The sequence below is a fragment of the Dipodomys ordii genome, unplaced genomic scaffold (assembly GCF_000151885.1).
Source record: "Dipodomys ordii isolate 6190 unplaced genomic scaffold, Dord_2.0 Scaffold19, whole genome shotgun sequence".
Lineage (NCBI taxonomy): Eukaryota > Metazoa > Chordata > Mammalia > Rodentia > Heteromyidae > Dipodomys > Dipodomys ordii.
Window position 1 is genome coordinate 2,320,631 of NW_012267235.1, and position 16,655 is coordinate 2,337,285.

Below are 16,655 nucleotides of genomic sequence, written 5' to 3' on the forward strand. Positions count from 1 at the left end.
CTTTGAGCCGCAGCGCCACTTTTGATTTTCTGGTGGTTTATTGGAGATAAGAGTCTTATGGACTTTACTAACCGGCTGGCTTTGAACTGCGATCCTCAGATCTCAGCCCCCTGAGTAGCTATGATTACAGGTTTGATCCACCAGTGCCTGGCTTGGTTTATTTTTTCATGGGGAATACTAGCACTTGAACTCAGAGCCTCACACTTGCATAGCTTGCTCTACTGGTTCTGTGTTATTTGAGTCACACCTCCAGCTTTGCTTTTTGCTGATTCTTTTGGAGTCTAGTGGACTTTTCTGCCATGTTTTCTTTGAACTGTGCCCAGCAGTTTAATATTCTTTTGTCATACTTGACGTTTAAGAAATAATGTTATGAGGGCTGGGAAGATGGCTTAGTGGTAGAGCGCTTGCCTTGCATGCATGAGGCCCTGGGTTCGATTCCTCAGCACCACATAAGCAAAAAGAAAAAAAAGCTGGAAGTGGTGCTGCGGCTCAAGTGGTAGAGCGCTAGCCTTGAGCTGAAGTGCTGAGGGACAGCGCCCAGGCCCAGAGTTCAGGCCCCACGACTGGACCCCCCCCCAAAAAAAAAATAACGTTATATATAACTGGGAATGTGGCTTAGTGGTAGAGTGCTTGCCTAGCATGCCAGATGCCCTGGGCTCGATTCTTCAGTGCCACATCCACAGAAAAAGCTGGAAGTGGTGCTGTGTCTCACGTGGTAGAGCACTAGCCTTGAGCACAGAGAGGCTCAAGGACAGTGTCCAGGCCCTGAGTTCAAGCTCCAGGACCTGCAAAAAAGAAAAAGAAATAATGGTATAAGATTTATATGAGCTTTTTCAAGTTTACTCATTTGAGGAAGCCTTCCTTTTCTTGAGGGCTGGGGTTTGAATCCAGAGCCTCATGCACACTAGGCAAGAGCTCTACAAAAACAGAATTATATCTCTGTCCCCTGTAATAATGCTCTTAGCCCTTTCTCTGGTAATCTTAAAGAGGATGGTGAAAAAAAAGCACAACATTTAGCTGTGTATAATATGAGAACCAACAGATAACAGCATTGATGTTACAGGGAATAAGTCACAGACTTTTTTTGTTGTTGCTATTTGGTTGTGGGCCTTGAACTCTGGGCCTGGCTGCTGTCCCTGAGCTCTTCAGCTCAAGGCTAGTACTCTACCAATTGAGCCACAGTGCCACTTCCAGTTTTCTGGCTGGGCTGGCTTTGAACCATGATCCTCAGATCTCAGCCTCCTGAGTAGCTAGGATTACAGGCATGAGCCACCAGCACAGGCTTTTTTTATTTGCTTTGTTTTGTGTTGGTTCTGGAGGTTGAAATTCCTGGCATTGTTGCTTTGCTTTTTCACTTAGTAGTCACAGTGTTTATAAAGGTAGATGTAATGTGAAAGTTTATTTACACATTTAACATGGACTGAGTGTAGAACAGTCATTTTAAAAGAGTTTAAGGTGAGAGTGGGGGTGGTAGGGAGGCAAAGAGGGAGAAAAATGAGGGAGGGGGTAACAAGTTCGACAAGAAATGTACTCACTACCTTATGTAACTGTAGCTCCTCTGTACATCACCTTGACAATAAAAATTAAAATAAAGCATATAACCAAAGGAATTAGGAAGAAGGTAAAATTAGTTAAATTGTTGTTTATAATTTTGGCTTATCAATTTTGTTAATTTACAATGGAAGGTTGGAGATGGAGACTGTCAAGAAAAGCTTTAGGGCTGGGAAGGTGGCTCAGTAGTAGAGTGCTTACCTTGCATGCATTAGGCCCTGGGTTCGATTCCTCAGCAACACATAAGCAGAAAAAAAAAGGCCGGAAGTGGCGCTGTGGCTCAAGTAGTAGGGCATTAGCCTTGAGCTGAAGAGCTGAGGGACAGTGCCCAGGCCCAGAGTTTAAGCCCCATAACTGGCAAAAAAGAAAAGAAAAGCTTTAAAAAGGAGTGATAGTGATCACCCCGTGATGTTGTAAGGAATAAGTTACAGGTTTTTTTTTTTTTGTTTTTGGTCGGTTGTGGGGCTTGAACTCTGGGCCTGGGCGCTGCCTCTCAGCTCTTCAGCTCAAGGTTAGAGTTCTATCACTTGAGCCACAGCACCACTTCTAGTTTTCTGAGTGGTTAATTGGAGATATGAGTCTCATGGAGTTTCCTGCCTGGGCTGGCTTTAAACCATGGTCCTCAGATCTCAGCCTCCTGTGTAGCTAGGATTACAGGTGTGAGCCACTGACACCCGGCCAGCATTCAGTACTGATAACTGTCAGAGTCCAGGAAACAATCTTCATCAGTGAAGGATGACTATCTTTTTCCTCGTCTTTTCTGTCTCCATTCCCAGACAACCCCTGACCCTCTTTCTGTCCTGTAGATTAGTGTGCTATTTAGAATTTTGTATGAATGAACTCTTACAGTATGTATTTTTTGATAGTCAGTATGGTTATTTTGAAATACATTCAGGTTATTGCACATATCAATAGCTCCTTTTTATTGAGAATTAAAATTTCTTTATCTATGGTGATGAAGCTCTGGTTTGTCTGCAGTTGTTAATTTTAATCCATCAAGTAATTAACTAATTAATTTGCCAGTCCTGGGGCTTGAACTCAGGGCCTGGGCACTGTCCCTGAGCTCCCTTTGCTCAAGGCTAGCACTCTACCACTTGAGCCACAGCACTACTTCTGGCTTTTTCTGTTTATGTGTTACTGAGGAATCAAACCCCCAGGGCTTCATGCATGCTAAGTAAGCAATCTACCACTAAGCCACTTTCCCAGCCCTGCTGTTTAGTTTTTGATTTTGCTGTGCTGGGGATCAAACCTAGGGCATTGACCATGTGAGGCCACTGCTTTAAGTGTGAGCCATATCCTGTGATTATAAAGTCTCCGTGCGCGTGCACTCCCCTCCCCCATCCACTGGTACTGAGAATTGAACCCAGGGCTTCTTACGTGATATACAGGCATCCTACCATGTATGTTGTATCCCTAACCCCTTTTGTTTTGAGTACAGTATCTGGTACTACCTGTGCCCAGGCTGACTTTGAACTGTGATTTTCCTGCCTCTACCTCTAGAGTAGCTGGGTTTGCAGGCATGTACCAACACACAGCTAGCTATAAAGTTTTTCTTTATGAAGTTATATTTTTATTACCTTTAGTTGTACATTGGGATATCCATTTAACAAAACAATTTGTAAGTACAATGTTTCTTGATCAATAGCACCCCTTCGTAAAGCTTTTCTCAACAGTAGAATAGCCAATGATGTAGAAGGCAAGATAAAAATCACAATTAGGATTATAATAATAAGTTCAGTTCAGAAACATCATGTAACTAAAACTAGAGGATGAAAATTTGAGAAACAGACACATAAGTTCCTAGGCATGCTGTGCCAAATTCCCAAAACCTGAGTACCTTGAAACAATAGGAGTTTATTCTTTCATGGTTTTGAAATGAAGTGAGGCAAATCTGAAATCAGAAGTCTGAAATTAGTGAGGTAAGTCTGTTCATGTGTCTTCCAGCCTCTGATGGTGGTTCTTGAGCATTCTTCAAGGTTAGTCTGCATCTTTATTTCCTGCCTTCCCCATTTCTGTCTTCTAAGGACACTTGTCTTTGGTATTAGTGCCCACTCTAATCCAGGATTATCTCATTTTAAGATTCTTAACCTATTTACATCTGTAGAGACCCCTTTTCCAAATAAGGTCACATTCACAGGTTTTGTATATGTCTTTTCCACCTGCTAATATTTACAGCTGGTATGATGGCATACACCTGTAATCCCATTGACTGTGGAGGCAGAGGATTAGGAGGATTAGGAATTTGAGCCCAGCCTGGAGACTCAAAAATATAGTGTAAAAGGGCTGGGGTCGGGCTGGGAAGTTGGCTCAGTGGTAGAGCGCTTGCCTTGCATGCCTGAAGCCCTGGGTTCGATTCCTCAGCACCACATAAGCAAAAAGAAAAAAGCTGGAAGTGGCGCTGTGGCTCAAGTGGTAGAGTGCTAGCCTTGAGCTGAAGAGCTGAAGAACAGTGCCTAGGCCCAGAGTTCAGGCCTCACGACTGGTCCCAAAAAAAAAAAGGGCTGGGGCCATGGCTAAAGTGGTAGGTAGAGTGATGTTCTAGCCTATGGAAGGGCCTAGATTCAGTTCCCAGTACCGTACACACACACAAAGAATACTTAAGTCAGAGCTCATTTACTGCCATATCCTTTTATGCTCTTAGTTTTAAGTCATTGAAAAAAGGAAGCCAGGCACAGGTGGCTCATGGGTATAATCCTAGCTACTCAGGAGGCTGAGATCTGAGGATCTTAGTTTAAAGCCAGCCTGGACAGGAAAGTTCATTAGACTCATCTCAACCACCAGAAAACTGAAAGTGGTGCTGTGGCTCAAGTGGTAGAGCCCTCCTCACCTTGAGCTGAAGAGCGCAGGACAGCACCCAGGCCCAGAGTTCAAGCCCCCAATGGGCCCCCCCCAAAAAAAAAAGATAAAAATTAAGCAATTAGGGCTACTTAAGAAAGAAAATTTAGGGCTGGGAAGGTGGCTCAGTGGTAGCGTGCTTGCCTTGCATGCATGTGGCCCTGGGTTCTATTCCTCAGCACCACATAAGCAGAAAAAGCCACAATGGCACTGTGGCTCTAATGGTAGAGCACTAGCCTTGAGCTGAAGAGCTGAGGAACAGCGTCCAGGCCCCAGAGTTCAGGCCCCACGACTGACCAAAAAAAAAAACTGCACTTTGAATCAAAATCTCAAAAGGGGTTTGTTTTTTAATTTTGCAAGTTTATAAAGTTCATTGAAGAAAAATACATGAATTATTTACTTTTTATTTTTATTTTTTGTTTGTCATGGGGCTTGAACTCTGGGCCTGACACTGTTCCCACAGCTCTTCAACTCAAGGTGAGTGCTCTACCACTTGAGCCACAGTGCCACTTCTGGTTTTCTGAGTGATTAATTTGAGGTAAGGGTTTTAGGGACTTTCCTGCCTGGCTGGCTTTGAACCGAGATCCTCAGATCTCAGCCTCCTGAGTAGCTAGGATTACCCGGTGCCTGGCTTTTTTTTTTTTTTTAATTAAAAGTTTTTTTTTTTTTTGCCAGTCCTGGGGCTTGAACCCAGACTGGGCACTGTCCCTGAACTTTTGCTCAAGGCTAGCACTCTACCACTTGAGCCACAGCACTACTTCTGGCTTTTTCTGCTTGTGTGGTATTGAGGAATCAAACCCAGGGGTTCATGCATTCTAGGCAAACACTTTTCCATTAAGCCACATTTCCAGCCGAAAAATTTTAAAAAGAATAAATGGGGAACACATAAACGCCATTTACTAGAAGATAATATAAATAGGTTAGTAGGCTGGATGCAGGACTCCTTTTGAGACATATTCTAATAGGATTATGGTGAAATGTCAAATGAATTTCAGGTCATTACAAAATATTTGTACATGTTACATGTGCCATTGACAAATTGTGATGTAAATAATATTGTGTCTGAATTTTTACTTATTTCTGCCCCCTCATCTCATTACCATCTTGTTATTTAGATACTTTTTGTGAATGGCTGAATTATTTGTATGCTAAAGATAACTTAATGTTTCCTGAATGTCTTGCGTGGTACTTAGGCTTAGGCTATCACCTCTCTTCACATTTATTATAATAGCTTTTGTTCTTTTTTTTTTTTAAACATTCTTAACTGTAGAATATAGAATCTACTCTAGATATTTATAGCCTCATCAAGAGGTAGTTAAGGCACAAAGGGGCTGGAGAAATATTATAGGCAGAATTTTTAGGAATTTTTCTACTACCCAACTGCAGAAGAGCTAAGCAGCTGCCTCTCTGTTTGATTGATGCAAAGTTGATAACCTTCTCTGTGTTGCATTCATCCATTCATGTTTTTTGAGACAGGATCTCACTAAGTGATCCAGGCTGGCCTCAAACTCATGATCCAGCTGCCCCAGTCTCTAGAGTGCTGAGATTATAAGCCTGCCAGTGATTTATTTCTTGCAAGATTGGTTTGACAGTTTTATTATAGTTAAAATGATTTATAAAATTTATTTTTTTAATTTTTATTTATTTATTTTTTGGGTCCAGTTGTAGGGCCTGAACTCTGGGCCTGGGTGCTGTCCCTCAGCTCTTCAGCTCAAGGCTAGTGTTTTACCACTTGAGCCACAGCACCACTTCCGGCTTTTTTCTTTTTGCTTATGTGGTACTGAGGAATCAAACCCTGGGCCTCAGGCATGCAAGGCAAGCGCTCTACGACTGAGCCACCTTCCCAGCCCCTGATTTATAAAATTTATTAATGTATTAAATAATGGATTAGCATAAGCATTTGCAATTTTATTTTATTTTTTTGTCGGTTGTGGGGCTTGAACTTTTGACCTGGGTGCTGTCCTTCTGCTCAAGGCTCAAGGCTAGCACTCTACCATTTGAGCCACAGAACCACTTCTGGCTTTTTCTGTTTATGTGGTGCTGAGGAATGGAACACAGAGCCTCATGTGTGTAAGGCATGCACTCTACCACTGAGCCACCTTCCCAGCCCCCAATATATTTTTCTTTAAATTTTTTTCTTTGTATATTCACATGTGAACAAATTAATTCAGAATTTGTTTCTGTTTGTATTCTGACACTATGTTTACTGAAAGAGTAAAATACTTTATTTCTTTTTACAGCAGAATGGCCAAAAACTATGACAGGTCTTCCCAGCACATCAGGGACAACTGCCAGTGTGGTCATCATCCGAGGCATGAAAATGTATGTGGCTCATGTAGGTGACTCAGGGGTAGTCCTTGGAATTCAGGATGACCCAAAGGATGATTTTGTCAGAGCTGTGGAGGTAACACAAGACCATAAGCCAGAACTTCCCAAAGAAAGAGAACGAATCGAAGGACTTGGCGGGAGGTAATCATTCTATTTTGTCTTTCTCCTCTTGGTTCTGTTTAGTGTTCATTCTCTTTTCTGTCTCTCTTTCTCTGTATTTCTCTCCATTTCCCTTCCTCCTCCTCTTCTCTCATTCTCTGCCTATCCCTGTAGTCCATGCTTGTCTGGAATTCCTGATCTGTCTCCCTCAGCCACTGGATGTTATGCTACCTGTTTCCTTTTTTGTGTGTGTGTGTGCTAGTACTGGAGCTTGAATTCAGGGGTCTATTTCTATCACAACTGGCACTCTGCTTCTTGAACCATACCTCCATTTATGGCCTTTTGCTGGTTAATTGGAAACAAGGATTTGTTTGCCCCTGACGTCACATCTCAGCCTTCTGAGTAGTAGCTAGATCATATAGCCATTAGCACTTGGCTGAAGATTTTTTTTTTTTTTTTGGTTGGTCGTGAGGCCTGAACTCTGGGCCTGGGCACCGTCCCTCAGCTCTTCAGCTCAAGGCTAATGCTCTACCACTTGAGCCACAGCACCACTTCCAGCTTTTTTTGCTTAAGTGGTACTGAGGAATTGAACCCAGGGCCTCATGCATGCAAGGCAAGCACTCTACCACTGAAGAATGTTTTTGATCAATCTTATTTGTTAGGTCTTTTGGGTTTGTTCCATATCTATAGTGAGACCAAAAATAAAAAAAATTTAACAAGAGAAATGGTATTGTTTTATGTTTTTACAAGTATCTTTAATGTCTTATGTATAGGTGATAGAGTCTCAAAACTTCTCTATTCAGTCTGTCAGGATATTTTAATTTGATCTTAGCTGAAATAAAGCTGGTATACATAGTAGGAAAAGGCAGGAATATTTTAAATTGATTGCTTGCTTGCCAGTCCTGGGGCTTGAACTCAAGGCCTGAGCACTGTCTCTGAGCTTCTTTTGCTCAAGGCTAGCACTCAACCATTTGATCCACACACAGAGCCACTTCTGGCTTTTTCTATGTATGTAGTATTGAAGAATTGAACCCAGGGCTTCATGCAGGCTAGGCAAGCATCCTACCACTAAGCCACATTCCCAGCCCCTCAACATGAATTTTAATGTTATATTTTCTTTGACTTCAATAACATTTGTAAAGAGTTTATATTTTGTCCCTTATCACTTAAAATACCATCTGGACAGTTGGACTGATGTTCTTTGCCATTTGGGAGCAGGTGTCTTTTTGTAAAAATTGAGCCATTTTATGATGTATTTCCTCTATTCCCTCTGTCCCCAACCTAGGCAATTGGCCAGCATTCTGTTTTTCCAGCCTTCTGTTGCTGCTCAGTCAGCTCCCTGCATGTCAGGCTGTTGCTTTTTATATGCCTTTTAATCATATAGGACAACAGAAGGGAGTGCAGTGAAAGCAGCATCTTTTGTAACAGTGCTTTGTTTTTTTGACACTGGATTTAAAACTTACATGTTTAACCAGCACCATTGTCTTTTTGCTCCTTAGAAACATAGAGACTATAATGTCTTTGAATATTAAATAACAAGACAGAGTTCCTAGTATAGTTTTATTGGAAGCAGCTACTTTAATTAGTTAATATTAAGTCATTTATTTATTTATTTATTTTGGTCCGGTTGTGGGGCCTGAACTCTGGGCCTGGGCGCTGTCCCTCAACTCTTCAGCTCAAGGCTAGCACTCTACCACTTGAGCCACAGCACGTACCACTTCCGGCTTTTTTCTTTTTGCTTATGTGGTGCTGAGGAATCGAACCCAGGGCCTCAGGCATGCAAGGCAAGTGCTCTACCACTGAGCCACCTTCCCAACTCCAATATTAAGTCTTTTAGAGTGAAGGGTTAAGAAAGAACAATAGGATTTTAAGGTAGTTTGAAGGCAGGATGTTGGCAGACCTTCTCATCATAATTCTTATGTTTCATGGATTTTCATGAATGGGAAAGTCACTTTTCTCTTTTTTTTACAATCAGCATTGAAGAAAGCACAGTATATAATAAAATGCCTTTGACACTAACTCTTGTTATGACTTAGATGTTGGCTTTCAAGAACTTAGAATTAGACTAGTAGGGTAAATGAGTGACTTTCTGCTCTGTGTTAACAGCTACATTTTCTAGTTATGTACTTGTTTCAGTCCTTTATTGCATACTTCAATATTCTAAGTACTAGTAGGCACATATGACTACTTAAATTTAAATAGATAAAAATTGAATTTACAATCTGTCCCTCATTATCCTAGTCACATTTAAATGCTTACTGGCTAAACTGGCTAGTGGCTACTGTGGACAGTGCAAAACAAGCATTTCTGTCATTGCAAATCACCTGGCATTTATTTGATTGTTTATTTTTTATTTTTATTTTTTTATTTGATTGTTTATTTGTATTGACTTTGTGGTGGTATTTCTCAAACCTAGTGCCTTGCTATATATATGCTAGGCAACTGTTCTTGGCCTGCCCTCTTTAGATAAACTTGTCTTCTATTTTAGAAAGAATATTGAAGCTTTTTACTTGTTCAGTTCATGTTTTTCTTGGCTCAGAGGACAATTGGTCTTTTCTTATTTATAAGCCAAATCCTTCTTTAGGACTTTTATTTTGTTTTTCTCTTAGCATCTTCATTCCTTCAAACTCTGAACTGAGGTGGAAAAGTCATAGAGGTAAACTCTGTAGGTGCTCCTTAAGTGTAGGATGTATCATAATGACATTGTGTTTCAGCCAGTCATAGTTACCTGCTATCTTCAGTTTTCTTTTTTTTTTTTTTTCTATTTTTATTTTTTAGATCTGGTTGTGGGGCCTGAACTCTCTGGGCCTGGGCGCTGTCCTTCTTCAGCTCTTCAGCTCAAAGCTAGCGCTCTACCACTTGAGCTACAGTGCCACTTCCGGGTTTTTTCTTTTTGCTTATGTGGTGCTGAGGAATCGAACCCAGGGCCTCATGCATGTAAAGCAAACGCTCTACCACTGAGCCACCTTCCCAGCCCCTGTCTTCAGTTTTCTTTATCTTGAAGCCTGGTGACTTTCAGTGCAGAAATATTTAGTGTTCATCAGGTTTAGAGAGATGGAGCCAAGCCACTCAAAGTCAATAAGCTGTTAAGAAAGTGATATAAATATATGCCAAGGTGTCATATTACTTACTAATGATTAGAAAATTAACTGACAATAAGGTGATTCACTTCTGCAATCTTACCTGCTTGGGAGGCAGAGATCAGGAGCATTATGGTTTGAGGCCAGCCAAGGAAAAAAGTCAGTGAAATCTCACCTCAACCTGTAAGCTGGATGTGATGTTTTATGCCTATGGGTCTAACTATGAGAGAGAGCTTGGTTAGAATTGAAGTTCTAGGCCAACTGGGACAAAAATGTGAGATCCTATTGAAGTCTCTATGTATTGGCCTAAAGAGTTTACTTGGGTGGTAGAGTACATAACTAACATGCTTGAGATCCTGGATTCAATCCTGGTGCCCAGTGAATGATTTCAACTAGTTTGCATATCGCCTATAGATATGTGTGTGTGTGTGTGTGTGTGTGTCTGTGTGTCTGTGTGTGTATGAGTGAATGAGAGAGAGGAGAAAGAATGAACCAATAAATATGAGTATACTGAGGCAGAGAGAGAGAAGAGAGAAAAAATATACAAGCTACTGGGACTTGCATTCTGTGCCTCCAGTTCTCATTCAGCTTTTTTGCTCAAGGGTGGCATTCCAGCTATGTCTCTACTTCTGGCTTTTTGGTCCCTGGGCTGGCTTCAAACCAAGTAGCTTGTATTACAGGCATCCAGCATCCAGCATCCAGCTTTTTCCCCTTCCCTTCCCTTCCCTTCCCTTCCCTTCCCCCTTCTCCCCTTTTTTTTTCTCCTCCCCCCCTCCCCTCCCCTTCCCTACCTTCTTTTTTGCCACTCCTGGGGCTTGAATTCAGGGCTTGGGCACTATCCCTGAGCTGCTGCTGCTTTTTTTTTTTTGTCAGTCATGGGGCTTGAACTCTGGGCCTGGGCACTGTCCCTCAGGTCTTCAGCTCAAAGCGAGCACTCTGCCACTTGAGCCACTGTGCCACTTGGTTTTCTGGTGGTTTATTGAGGAGTCTCATGGTCTTTCCTGCCTGGGCTGGCTTTGAACCGTGATCCTCAGACCTCAGCCTCCTGAGTAGCTAGGATTACAGGCGTGAGCCACCAGCGCCCGGCTCCTGAGCTTTTGATCAAAGCTAGCCTCTACCACTTGAGCCACAGCACCACTTCTGGCTTTTTCTGCTTATATGGTACTGAGGAATCAAACCTAGGACTTCATGCATGCAAAGCAAGCACTCTACCACTAAGCCACATTCCCAGCCCCAGTATTATTTCTTAGAAATGCTTTATGTCCCAACTTTTTCTAGCCTTCAGAAGAACATTTTAAATTTCTATGGACAGAGATTTTCTTTAGATTGAAATGTCTTTTTTTTTAAATCCCATTTCAGTTATGCAAGGCACAATTCAGAAACTATTATATTTTGAAAGTGTATTTTGAATGTTTTACTAATTACAGGTTTTGGTTGTTCCTATGGTAAATTTCCAGGTGGGTTTTCTTACTTATGACTGTATAGCTGATTTGTTTTCCGAAGTCTAGTCTCACCTCTCTTTTTTAGACATAAAATGTCTTTTATTCCAAATCATAAAAATAATATCAAACAAATGTATAAGTTGTACTGATATCTTTTTTTTTTTGTCAGTCATGGGGCTTGAACTCTGGGCCTGGGTGCTGTCGAGCACTCTACCACTTGAGCCACAGTACCACTTCTGGTTTTCTGGTGGTTAATTGGAGATAAGAATCTCACGGTCTTTCCTGCCTGGGCTGGCTCTGAACCATGATCCTCAGATCTCAGCCTCCTGAGTAGTTAGGATTACAGGCGTGAGCCACTGGTGCTGGCTGATACAATATTTTTAAGTGATAATTGCATAAATAGTGTTTTTGAGTTCAGTCATATTGACAGTATATCATTTGTTTTGTCTTCATTGAATTTCACTACCAAGTTGTAAGAACAATTACCATCATGTTAATAATAGGATTTTGATGTACTTGGACATTGCACAATCTCCAATTAAAGCATCAGTACAGCATTAATTCACCAAAGGATATCAAAAGAAATTTGGAGGGGGCTGGGAAGGTGGCTCAGTGGTAGAGTGCTTGCCTTACATGCATGAGGCCCTGGGTTCGATTCTTTATTATTATTATTATTATTTTTTGCCAGTCGTGGGGCCTGAACTCTGGGCCTGGGCACTGTCCCTCAGCTCTTCAGTACAAGGTGAGCGAGCACTCTACCACTTGAGCTACAGTGCCACTTCCAGCTTTTTCTGCTCATATGGTTTTGAAGAATCAAACCCAGGGCCTCATGCATGCAAGGCAAGCACTCTACCACTGAGCCACTTTCCCAACCCCTCTGAGCCACTTTCTCAGCTCTTTGCATCTACAGAAGCTCCTTTTTGTTGTTTCTAATTACCATGGTCATCTAGCTTTTTTCTATAGCATGGTATCTGTTCTTTTTCTGCATACTATTTTTATTTAGTTAAGTCCAGCCTTCAATCATTTCCACATTCTCCTCATGTAATATCTTATTTTGTCTTTTCTGTGAAAAAACTTACACTTCTTTGTATCTGAAACAGGTATTTTATGATAATATAATCTTAATACATCAAGTTATCTTAATTGTTAAATTTTAATCATTTAGACTTTATGTAAATTCTAATTGTTATGTTTTAACCATTTAAATCATTCATGAAAATTTTTTTATTTTTTAGTGTAATGAACAAGTCTGGGGTGAATCGTGTAGTTTGGAAAAGACCTCGGCTTACTCACAATGGACCTGTTAGAAGGAGCACAGTTATTGACCAGATTCCTTTTCTGGCAGTAGCAAGAGCTCTTGGTAAGTAGGACTTAAACATTTGGTGAAATGCAGACTATAAGAACAAACAAGGTTCTATGATAAGGAATAATTTATGAGAGAAAATTTAGATAGGGTGATCCAAATACTACTTTCAGAAAAATTCCCTCCCTCCCTCCCTCCCTCCCTCCCTTCCTTCCTTCCTTCCTTCCTTCCTGTCTTTCTGCCGGCTGGCCAGTCTTTCTTTCTGTCTTTCTTGTTGGTCATGTGGCTTGAACTCTAGGCCTGAGTGCTGTTCTTCAGCTCAAGGCGAGAGCTCTACCACTTGAGCCCCAACACCACTTCTGGTTTTCTGGCGGTTTATTGGAGATGAGTTTCACAGCCTTTCCTACCCAGGCTGGCTTTGAACTGTGATTCTCAGATCTCAGCCTCCATTGTAGCTAGGATTACAGGTTGTGAGCCACCAGTGCCCAGCTAGAAAATATTATTATTATTATTATTATTTTTGGTCAGTCGTGGACCTGAACTCTGGGCCTGGGCCCTGTCCCTCAGCTACCTCTTCAGCTCAAGGCTATCGCTCTTCCACTTGAACCACAGCGCCAATTCCAGCTTTTTCTACTTATGTGGTGCTGAGGAATTGAACCCAGTGCCTCATGCATGCAAGGCAAGCACTCTACCACTAAGCCACCTTCCCAGACCGTAGAAAATGTTATTTTACCTGGTCTTTTTTTTTCTTCATCAGTTGTGGGGCTTGAAATCTGGGCGCTGTCCCTCAGCTCTTCAGCTCAAGGCTAGTGCTCTATCACTTGACCCACAGCGCCACTTGTGGTCTTTTGGTAGTTAATTGGAGATAAGAGTCTCACAGGGATTTTCCTGCCTGGGCTAAGGATCCTTAGATCTCAGCCTCCTGTGTAGCTAGGATTACAGGCGTGAGCCACCGGCGCCCAGCTTTACCTGAGGTTTGAAGTCTGAGAAGGGGTAATTTTCTGAAGAGCCTGTGTATGAATATTCAAGGCATGGATTCTGATGTTGGAAAGAGATTGACATATGCTAGGAATTGTTAACAGGCTGGAGTTGATGAGGTAGACATAGGTTATCTCAGTGGCTTGAGCCACTGGTTCCTGGTGTCACTATAGGGTATTTTAAGATGAAGAGTAATATCTGCTGGGCTCTGGTGGCTCATGCTTGTAATCCTAGCTACTCAGGGGCTGACTCTGAAGATTGTGGTTTGAAAGCCAGCCTGGACAGGAAAGCCTGTGAGACTTTTATCTCCAATTAAGCACCCCAAAAAACCCCAAAAAACAAAAACAAGAAAAACCCCAAAAGTAGAGTTGTAGTTCAAGTAGTGGAGTGCTAGCCTTAAGCATAAAAATCTCAAGAACAGCATCCAAGGTCTGAGTTCAAGTCCCGGACCAATACAACACAAACAACAACAAAAATTATTCTTGAGTCGGGCACTGGTGGCTCATGCCTGTAATCCTAACTACTCAGGAGGCTGAGATCTGAGATCATGGTTCAAAGCCAGCCCGGGCAGGAAAGTACAAGAGACTCTTATCTCCAATAAACCACTAGAAAACCGGAAGTGGTGCTGTGGCTCAAGCGGTAGAGTGCTCGCCTTGAGCTGAAGAGCACAGGGACAAGCACCCAGGCCCAGAGTTCAAGCCCCACGACCGGGGGGGAAAAATTATTCTTGAGCTAGAGGTTTAATTTAGTGATACAGTGCCTTGCCTAGTGTGCATGAGTGCATGAAGCCTTGGATTTGTTCCTCAGCAATAGATATATAAATAATTGTTCTTTCTACCATGCATTGTCTTACTGATTTTTAATCAAATACATGCAGTTCTTTATGAAGATTTTATAACTGTGCATGTGTGTTTGAATAGATGATAAGCAAATGGGAAATGAGAAATTGGTTGGGAGAATTAAGTATGGTGGTGTACACTTGTAATTCCAGTACTCCATAGGCTGAGATAGGATTTCTATTTCCAGAATAGCTTGAGTTGTTTAGTGAGACCCTGTCTCAATAGAAACAACAACAACAACAACCCCCAAATGATATAGTCTAGGTAGGGATATGGCTCAATGGTAGATCACTTGCCTAGCCACTACACATATACTAAAAAAGAAACCATTTAGCCATTGAGCACAGTTCCTTTCTTTTTTTTTTGCAGTGCTAGAGATTGAACTCAAGGTGTCACACATTCTAGATAAGTGCATTACCACTGAGTCATGCTCCCAGCTCCAAACAAGTTTATATATAAACCAGCAAAAAGCTGGAAATGGAGCTGTGGATCAAGTGGTAGAGCATCCATCTACCTTGAGTGAAAAAGCTAAGGGATAGCAGCCAGGCCCTGAGTTTAACCCTTAGTACTAGCACATACATGTGAGCATGTGTACACATACAATGATTTTGATTGCAGTTTTAATTGTGTGTGTACACGTGTGTGCATGTGAGCGTGTGCTTATGCTGTGAGGCTTTTCTGTTCCAAAGGAAAAGGTTAAAGTGTAAGATGCTTTATCACTTAAGCCACCACTGTAATCTCTGATTAGAAGGCAAATTTCTAAAGAGGCTCTCCATGGGAGGCCAGCCAGAGTGTAGGGGTATGAGGATGGTGCTGAAGTTTGCTGAGTATCCCATAAACTGCCACAGGAGCAGGTTGAGAAGAATGCACTTGAACCTGGGGAAAGGCTTATTTTCCTTTGGTGTACCTTCAGCTCCCTCTGCAGATCAAACAGGAAATTATTCAGCTAGCAGCCAACCAGTTCTGCTAATGTCAGGGACTTTCCTTCTTTCAGGACCTACAGAACTGACTGATTTTATTTTGGTGAACAAACCCTACGCCAGTGCTCAGTTCTGATCCTTATGGGTATTTGATAAAGCTATGTAGATTTCTTGAATATGTAAGACAAGGGAATTAGCTATGAATAAAAATTATCTGGTGAATTTGTTAAAAGTTCAGATCCTTGGGACTTTTTTTGTTTTGTTTTGTTTCTTTTGCGGGGGAGTCCGGTCGTGGGGCCTGAACTCTGGGCCTTTTTGCTTATGTGGTGCTGAGGGATCGAACCCAGGGCCTCAGGCATGCAAGGCAAGCACTCTACCACTGAGCCACCTTCCCAGCCCTCCTTGGGACTTTTACAAATATATTTAAAACAGCTTGACTATCAGGACAAGTTATAATAGGAGCAAGTTAAAAATACATTTTTACTAAATACATATTTTTTATTGTAATGATACTGTACAGGGGGTTACAGTTACATGAGTAAGGTAATGAGTACATTTCCTACTGAGCATTGTTACCCCTCCTTTGTTTTTCCCCTACTATTTCTTCCCGCCTCACCTCCCCAACTCCTCCTTCCCCCCCACAAATTGTAAAGTTCATTTTCAACATAGTGTCTTGTACATCTCATTGCCACAATGGGTCGACCTGAATCCTTATTTTAGCATTTTGTTATTTTCCTTCCCCTCCCCAAATTAGAAAAATGTATATACAAGATGCAGGTCCCTGGAATTAAATACAGTGAAAATAGGGTTATACCATTGGCGGGGGGGGGGGGGGCAAGAACATATAAAAGAAACAAAAAAATCACATAGTATATTTTAAGTACACTAATAACAACAGCAAGAAAGATAAAAATCTCTGTGCCCCTATCTTGGGGTTCATTTGGCTTACCATTATCTTATCTGGTCATATGTTCATAGCTTTTAACCTTTCTGCTTGTCCTAGACATATACTAGCTATTGCAAATAAGGGAAACCATGGGACCTATGTTTCTTTGGGCCTGGCTTACTTCACTTAATATAATTTTTTCCAAGTCTTTCCAAATGGGGTGGGGTGGTGTCATTCTCTCTGATGGAGGCATAGAATTCCATTGTGTATAAACCACATTTTCTTGATCTATTCATCTGCTGAGGGGCATCTGTGTTGGTTTCATGTCTTAGCTATGGTGAATGCAGGGTACTGGTAGCTTTAGTATGGCCTTGTTTGTGATCATTTGGGTAAA

The 16,655-nt window shown here is 41.7% G+C and overlaps 1 protein-coding gene across 1 annotated transcript in view; it reads left to right on the forward strand.

Moving 5' to 3' along the window:
* Ppm1d (protein phosphatase, Mg2+/Mn2+ dependent, 1D) overlaps nt 1-16,655 on the forward strand; it is a 37,176-nt gene that overhangs the window by 3,019 nt on the left and 17,502 nt on the right. The window contains exons 2-3 of the mRNA XM_013013082.1: nt 6,627-6,855; nt 12,571-12,695. Of these exons, the coding sequence (XP_012868536.1) occupies nt 6,627-6,855; nt 12,571-12,695 (354 nt within the window). The remainder of the gene's footprint in view (nt 1-6,626; nt 6,856-12,570; nt 12,696-16,655) is intronic.